The sequence below is a fragment of the Trichechus manatus genome, unplaced genomic scaffold (genome assembly GCF_000243295.1).
Source record: "Trichechus manatus latirostris isolate Lorelei unplaced genomic scaffold, TriManLat1.0 scaffold00015, whole genome shotgun sequence".
NCBI classification, from domain to species: Eukaryota; Metazoa; Chordata; class Mammalia; order Sirenia; family Trichechidae; genus Trichechus; species Trichechus manatus.
Window position 1 is genome coordinate 16866756 of NW_004443951.1, and position 8802 is coordinate 16875557.

An 8802-nucleotide genomic window follows, 5' to 3' on the forward strand; every position below is an offset into this window, starting at 1 on the left:
AATAAAAATACTTGCAGATCTTTTATTGACTTATTTTTCCATTTAAAATAAATTCAAATGCACTTATTGGAGGTAAAAAATGTGTACTTTTATGCTTCTGATTGCTACTTTACTGACCAGAAGACAGAAGACCATCAATGAAATGACAGTCACTGCTTTTTAGTCTTTAATATGTTCAGATCTGAGACAGTACACAATACTGGGGAAACCAGCACAACTTGTACAAGGAAAGGTCATGGAAGCTCCACAGACACATCCAAACTCCCTGAGGGACTCAACTGCTGGGAGGAGGGCTGTGGGGACCATGGTCTCAGGGAACATCTAGCTCAATGGGCATAACACAGTTTATAATGGCAATGTTCTACATTCTACCTTGGTAAATAGTGTCTGGGGTCTTAAAAGCCTGTGAGCAGCCATCTAAGATACTCCACTGGTCTCATCCCTTCAGGAGCAAGGAAGTGTGAAGAGAACAGGATACAAGGGAAAGATTAGTCCAAAGGACTAACGGACCACGGCTACCAAGGCCACCACCAGACTGAGTCCAGTACAGCTAGATGGTGCCCGGCTACCACCACTGACTGCTCTGACCGGGATCACAACAGAGGGTTCTGGACAGAGCTGGAGAAGGATGTAGAACAAAATTCTAACTCACAAAAAAAAGACCAGATTACTGGCCTAAAGGAGACTGGAGAAACCCTGAGAGTATGGCTCCCAGACACCCTTTCAGCTCAGTGGTGAAGTCACTTCTGAGGTTCACCGTTCAGCTGGGGAGTAGACTGCCCCATAAAACCAAATGGGACTAATGAGGCACAGCACTCCAGGGACAAGGACTAGAAGGCAGAAGCAGACAGGAAAGCTGGTGATAGGGAACCCAAGGTTGAGTAAAGATATGTTGATGGGTTGTGAGGTTGTTAACCATTGTCATAGGGCAACATGTGTACTAACTGTTTAATGAGAAACTATTTTGTTGTGTAAACCTTCATCTAAAGTGAGAATAGCAGCACAACTGGAAGAGCGTGGTCGATGTCACTGAACTGTGCATGTAGAAATTTTTGAAATGGTATATCTTTGGCTATGTGTATTTTCACCAAAAAAAAGGTCGAGAAGGGGGAGGGTTGACATGTCATGGGGTTGTTAACCAATGTCATAAAACAATATGTGTACTACTGTTCCATGAGACTATTTGTTCTGTAAACCTTCACCTGAAGTACAATTAAAAAAAAAAAAAAAGTTCAGATCTGAGCTGCAGGGGCAGTGGAGGGGTAAAAGAAGCTTTCTAATAAGCTTTTGACCAGAAATTAGATTAAGGGCCAATTGTGAAAGTAGGCAGCTACAGTTTGCCCACCACTTATATTTTGGTTCCCAGTATAATTCCTTAGAAATGTATGTATCATGTACCCATGCAGATAGAGCCTTACAGATAGTGTGTGCTTAATCTTCACTAAATGCATAGGACACCATGGGATTTTAAGTGAGCAATGCTTCTCCTCATTTCTTAATATTTTTCTATGTGAAGAGAAATTAACTACTGTTAACTCCAGGGGGGTTGGGGGTGGGGAGGTGTGACGTATCTGATTAGGACATCAGGGGAAAATAAACTGAACACACAACTCAATTTCACTCCTTTTCCTCTTGGGCTTGCCTGCAGAAAGCACGCATTCTTCCTTGCCTCATTCCAGCCTCATGTGGAAAGGGTGGGTAAATCTAATTCTGCTTTTGAAACCATTTGTCTCTGTCTCTCACAGCATTTATCAATTTAAAGGTGGTATTTTAGTCCCCACTAATTACAAAGGGATGCTATTTATTGGGGACCTCAATAGACAACAACAGAAACCAACCTATTTCCTATCTAACAGCCTGTAATCTCTTGTCCTTATTACTCTTTATTTCCTTCCTTCCTTTTGTCTTTAATTATTTATTTATTTTTAGGTTAGTGCAACGGATAAGCAAAATTGTCAAAGGTGAGGGACCAAAAGTAAATCTAAGTTCCCTTATGCCTATCTTCTCACTATAAAGAAAAGCCCAGACAGCATGTGTATAATAGGTTGTCAAACTTGGTGAATGAATAAGTCTTTATATGTTAATCTACTGAAGGAATAAAGTGGTGTATTTTAGGGTACCAACATTCAAATGGCCTGCTCTAAGAGCTAAACTAAAAATATTCCCAAAAGCATAGTAACTGTTCCGAAACCTGTTTTTATCCTCAAAACATACTTAACAGAATGTTATCCTTTTAACTTTCCACTAACTTGAAGCCAGTGAAATTACGATTATTGGTTATATGCAATGAGATGTTTTGTGTATCTAAAATGCAAACGTCAACTCGAATCCATAAATTTTCAGGTCTTAAAATGACAAACAGAAAATTTCATTCTTTGCATTTCTCTACAAAATGCTGAATTCCAATATTTCATAAGTATAAATAAAAAAGCAATTTTTCATGGGTCTGAATTGTAACAAGAGAACAAAGTATGATCAAAGCTCTGTCATATACCATTAACTAAAAGCAAATTATTAGTTTCTTCCTCAAGAGCTTTGTATGAACACTGTTACTTCAAATAACATTTAAAAATAAACAGGAGTACAAAGGGAGACTTAACACTTAAAAATGCCAGAATCCTTACTTAAATAAGCAAAATATTAACTGTTGATAGCTAACTTTTACTGGTCAAAGGAAAACACAATGACCAGGTGAAAGTCACAAAAATTTTAATCCACAATCAATTTCAATTCTTTTAGAATTAGATTCTCCTCTAATGTAGTCAGTAACGTTTTAAGACATACCTTCTTCTGTTTCTACTGGCTGTTGAGACAGAATTTTAAGGAGAACTGGGTTTTTCCACATCCCTTCCTTGGTAACATGAACCAATATTTGTAGGTTATTATTCCCAAATTCCAATAATGCATCATGTGACTCCTAAAAACAAAAACACCATATCCAGAAAACAGATTAATAATTAACCTGAAAAGTAGTTTTGCCTTTTCAATACATCCTCTCATTTACTGACATGGTTAGGTTCCAAAGACCAGGTTGTTATGCGAAATTGGCATTATGCCAAAACGGAGGATGACCACATCATTACACAACTACCAAACCACTGAAAATCATGGTCAAGTTGACACAACCTTAACCATCACAGCCGCATTACTCTCGCCTCACACCTCAGCATCCGTTACTGTTTGTTACTGCCAGACATACGTCGTTAACGTGCAAAATAGTCAGATAATAGATTTTTTACTATTGTTATAAACAGGAAATGTCAGATAACTAGATAGTCGATAAGTGAGAAGAAAGTGTATATCTGAACATCTATGAACTGAAAGGACTTATATAACTTGGATTTACTAAAAATAAATAAGCAGAAAAAGACTACCCTCAAAGCTTTTTGAAATTTATTGCTGCTTTTTATGAAACTATGGTGTTTTCACTAAGCTAAAGGGTACTTTCAAATGTATTCCTGAACTCCCTACAGATAAAATTATCACCAAAATTCAATTTGGGTCCTTGTGTTACTATTGCGTATTTGGAGTGCTCTACTATTAAGATAGCTTATATTACCAGCAGACTCTTTGAAGATTTGACTGACATCCCTGGTAGTAAGCTGATTTATTTTAAGGCCATTGGTACAGTTTCTTTTAAAGGATTCTGTAGTATCCACATGGGCAACCCATTTTCTTCTAATAGAAACATTACTTAATGACACTTCTGGTTATATCCTTTTTAATTGTTTAAATTCTTCTATTAAATTACTTTTTAAATAAGGCGTTGGCTCTAGAGGAAATGTCCTGAAAAGTCTAGGTTATTAGTTGTCATTCAATCTCCTAAAAAAATTAAGAAAATGTAATTGTCAATTGTTTAAAGTACTTATATACAAGGGGAAGAAGGGGGACAAAAATTAACTTAGATACAAATGATTAAGTATATGTCTCACTATCCTATATTACTAGTAACGATTATTGGTTATTACTGTTTTAAAATTTTAACTTGTTTTCCCTTATTTTGGAAACCCTAGCGGCGTAGTGATTAAGAGTTTGGCTGTTAACCAAAAGGTCACCAGTTCGAATCCACCGGGTGCTCCTTGGAAACCCTATTGGGGGGCAGTTCCACCATGTCCTATGGGTGGCTATGAGTCCGAACCAACTTGACAGCAATGGGTTTTTGGGTTTGGTCTTTCCCTTATTTTACAGAGCCAAAATTCTCTAGGAACACACGCTTCCATTTATAGCAATGTTCCTATGGAAAATATTAAGTCAAAAAATGCTCACAAACCTAGAATGCTCTTATATTCACTCAAGTGAAATATATGATAATTATAATCATGTGTGTCTTTACATTTTTGATAGCTTTAGTCTATCTAAAACTTTATTTTTGAATAATGGAAACTTACTTTTTGTTGATTTCTAAGCTATGTAAAATTAAGCAAAATGAACTGAACGAAAAAACAATTTTTAACACACCCCTTCATGTGGAGGACCTTTTTCTCATTCCATGAATTTAATATCAGTATATACCAAAAGGTGGCAGTTTAAACCCACCCAGCGGCTCCACAGGAGAAAGACCCAGCGATCTGTTCCTGTAAAGATTACAGCCTAGAAAACTCTCTAGGGCGTTCTACTCTGTCACATGGGGTCGCTATGGGTAGAAATCGATGACAGCACTCAACAACAACAAAATGAATTTGCTGTTATTCTAAGTTTCTCATTTAATTTTCTGGAAGAAATTAACTAGATGTCTTGGAGAACACTGAGTGAAAATCAACTCACCTGTAGACTCTGAAGGAAAGGTACCCAGACTTCACAAGGCAGTTCACTTTCAGACACTGGAAGCAGCAATTCAAAACAACTCCTACAATATAAATAACTAAGTAAATACATAAAGGTGGTTACAGTCAACAATACTGAATATACATTTTATATGTTTACATTATTTTCAATCGTTTTTTACTATTCAAATTTTTTTTCAACATTGTTACATTGGTTTTTCAACTTTAAAAAAGAAGGAAAAAGAAAAAGAAACTCCAGGAGACTTTGTATTTATATTGCTGCCTTAATACATTTGGTAAGAATATACAAGCCTTCTAGAAATCATATTCTAGAAAGTGTCATTTACTTTATGTGGGGAGGCATATAGAAACAATTCTGATTTCAGACAATAAAAACAGGAGCTCAATTTAGCTGGTAAATTGTGAATTTAGCTGGTACGTTGATAAACATATGTAATTGTCATCTACGTAGGTTTCTGTCACTTGCAGAGGAAGCAGAAAAGATTGCTAGCAAAGTCATTTCTTCACCTCTAAAGACCAAGCAAGGGAAAGAGGTTCTTCTTTCTACCTTAACCATTACCCAGAGGCACAGAAACAAAATAACAGGAAGAATTAAAAAAAAGGAAATGCAGAACAAATTCAACTCAAAATATTAATCAACCAACACCTCTCTAAAATCTTGCAGAATATTATTTTAATCCCTTAGCCTAGGTAACATAGGAAAGTGGGACTTGGTAGGAGGAAAAATGGGATTATAAAATCAGGAATGCTTGATTTCCATAAAGATATGGAGTTAGAAGTTTCTGGCTTTGGAGAACAGGACAGGAAACAAATGAGGCCTGAGAAAAATAAACCACCCAGATTAGATGTTATCCCACCAAACAATCCGTAAACTGAACCAAGGTGATCCCTAGGTAAAACTTAATAACTGTTGATTTTTTTCAATTTACAGATGAAAATTTCATTAAGCATGTAATTTTGTCTGCTGCTAAGTGGTCAAACATTAACAGAAGAAACAGGAGCTAAATGATCATGGACTCTTAGAGTGGTGATCTTATACTGTACCCTGATATCTTCTGCTAGCAAAGTTATTCTTAGTTTAAATAATACACTCAAACTGCAGAATTTTATGGTGTTCCCCCCAAAGTACATAGTACTCCTCAATGAACACTACAGTTTCCAGATACTCTGTCACTTGAATGGATCGATACCTAGGGGACAGAGAGAAAATTGTCATTCTCAGATTCCAAGTCTAGCGAGGGCAGTTAAAGATTGCATTGCTTGGCTGGAGATTCCCTTGCACTATATCTTCTGGGACACTGCGAAGGGAGGCTCAGACCAAAGGAAATTTCATTCAGAAGCATGACTCTAATGGTGCTTTGAAGAATAAATGTGATGCCATAATAAACAGAAGTCAGCTGAACATTACGAAACCAAGGGTCTCAATTTTAAGAGTGATTTAAATTCTTACACTTACAGTACTAATCTGCCAAGCACTAAGAGGACATCTTCACATTCGGTAGTTAAATACGGCCGTGCGCTGGCAAAGCTTTGGATGGCAAGTCGATATACCTCCAGAAGATACACAATATGTTCTGATGCATTCTTGTTGCTTGCATATTGCAATAAGGTCTAAAAAATAAAATTAAAGATATAATTATTTTAAAAATAAAAATAATGAAACAAATATAGATTGTTCACTCAAATGCACTACCCCTCTTGTTTTTTCTAACAGATGCATACACCTTTTATTTGCCTTTTTAGGCTCTGGTTGGTTTAACCCATAACCATCGAGTCCATTCCGACTCACAGCAGCCCTACAGGATGGAGTAGAACTGCCCCATAGGGTTTCCAAGGAGCACCTGGTGGATTTGAACTGCTGACCTTTTGGTTAACAGCTGGGATTCTTTTTTCATCACTTAATGAATTGTTCCTGCTGAGTTAAAGAAAAAGCAGAACTGCTTTTCTGACATGAGAAAATTGTAGAGCTATAAAATGTCTGTAGCCTTCCTTACTAGAGGTCTCGAGTTACCATCTCTAAAATTCAACAATAAGTTTCACAACTTTAAATTGAGCACTAACTATGTGTCAAGCACTGAGTATACAAGAAAAAGACTATGATCCTTCTACAAGAAGACTTATTCCCAAGTATGGTCCTCAGCTCTACAGTTTTGTAAAATCCATTTTTCTCTGCACACATTGGATTGATTACACTTCCAGGGAATAACTTACGCCAACCAATTTATTAAAGGTTAACGTTATACTTTTATGACACAAAAGTTTATTAAAAAAAAAAAATCCAGAAAATACAAGCATACGGAACACTTCCTAACTCATTCTATGAAGCAGTATTAGCCTGATACCAAAGCCAGACAAAGACATCACATGAAAACGACCAATCAATACCCCTTATGAATTGTTGTTGTTGTTAGGTGCCATCAAGTCCATTCTAACTCACAGAGAGCCTATGTACAACAGAACGAAACACTGCCCGATCTTGCACTATCCTCACAATTGTTGTTATGCTTGAGCCCATTGTTGCAGTCACTGTGTCAATCCATCTCGTTGAGGGTCTTCTTTTTCGCTGATCCTCTACTTTACCAAGCATGATGTCCTTCTCTAAGGACTGATCCCTCCTGATAACATGTCCAAAGTATGTGAGACATAGTCCTGCCATCCTTGCCTCTAAGGAACATTCTGGTTGTACTTCTTCCAAGATAGATTTATGAATAGAGATACAAAAATCCACAACAAAATCTTAGCAAACCAAATCCAAAAGCATATTAAACGGTTTATACACCATGATCAAGCGGGCTTTATCCCAGAAATACAAAGGGTGTTTAACATAAGAAAACCAATATAATAGAATGAAGAGGAAAAACAAACAAACAAAACCCATAATCTTCTCAAATGATGCAGAAAAAGCATTTGACAAAATCCAACAAAATTTCATGATAAAAACATTCAGCCCAAAAGACTCTAAGAGAAAATTATTGGAACTAATAGAAAGATTCAGCAGAGTAGCAGGATATAAGATAAACATACAAAAATCAGTTGGATTCCTAAACACCAATAAAGAGAATGACAAAAAGGAAATCAGGAAAATAATACCATCTATACTAGCCCCTAAAAAAATAAAATACTTAGGAATAACTCTAACCAAGGATGTAAAAGACCTATACAAAGAAAACTACAAAACACTACTGCAAGAAATCCAAAGGGATCTACATAAATGGAAAAACATACCATGCTCATGGATAGGTAGACTCTGCATAGTGAAAATGACAATTCTACCCAAAGCAATTTACAAATACAATGCAATCCCGCTCCAAATACCAACGACATTCTTTAAAGAGATGGAAAAACTAATCATTAACTTTATATGGAAAGAGAAGAAGCCCCAAATAAGCACTATTGAAGAAGAAGAAGAAAGTAGGCAGACTCACACTCCCTGACCTCAGAATCTACTATACAGCTACAGTAGTCAAAACAGCCTGGTACTGGTACCATGACAGATACATTGACCAATGCAACAGAATTGAGAACCCAGATGTAAATCCATCCACCTACGGTCACCTGATCTTCGACAAGGGCCCTAAGTCCATCAAATGGGGAAAAGACAGTCTTTTTAACAAATACTGTTGGCAAAACTGGATGTCCATCTGCAGAAAAATGAAACAGGACTCATACCTCACACCATCTACAAAAACTAATTCAAAATGGATCAAAGACCTAAATATAAAGCCAAAAACTACAAAGTTCATAGAAGAAAACATAGAATCAATGCTAGAGGCCCTAATACACGGCATTAACAGGATACAAACCATAACCAGCAACACACAGACCCCAGAAGGTAAGCTAAATAACTGGGATCTTCTAAAAAATCAAACACCTATGATCTTCAAAAGACCTCACCAAAAGAGTAAAGAGTACCTACAGACTAGGAAAAAATTTTTGCACATTACAAATCAGACAAAGGTCTAATCTCTATAATCTACAAGAAAATCCAACACCTCTACAACAAAAAGACAAATAATCC

At 36.5% G+C, this 8802-nt stretch overlaps 1 protein-coding gene across 1 annotated transcript in view; it reads right to left on the reverse strand.

Annotated features, from left to right (window-relative positions):
* RLF (RLF zinc finger) overlaps positions 1-8802 on the reverse strand; it is a 97003-nt gene that overhangs the window by 58874 nt on the left and 29327 nt on the right. Inside the window, exons 2-4 of the mRNA XM_004371896.2 lie at positions 6241-6395; positions 4765-4846; positions 2785-2917 (exon numbers count right to left, since the gene is read on the reverse strand). Of these exons, the coding sequence (XP_004371953.1) occupies positions 2785-2917; positions 4765-4846; positions 6241-6395 (370 nt within the window). The remainder of the gene's footprint in view (positions 1-2784; positions 2918-4764; positions 4847-6240; positions 6396-8802) is intronic.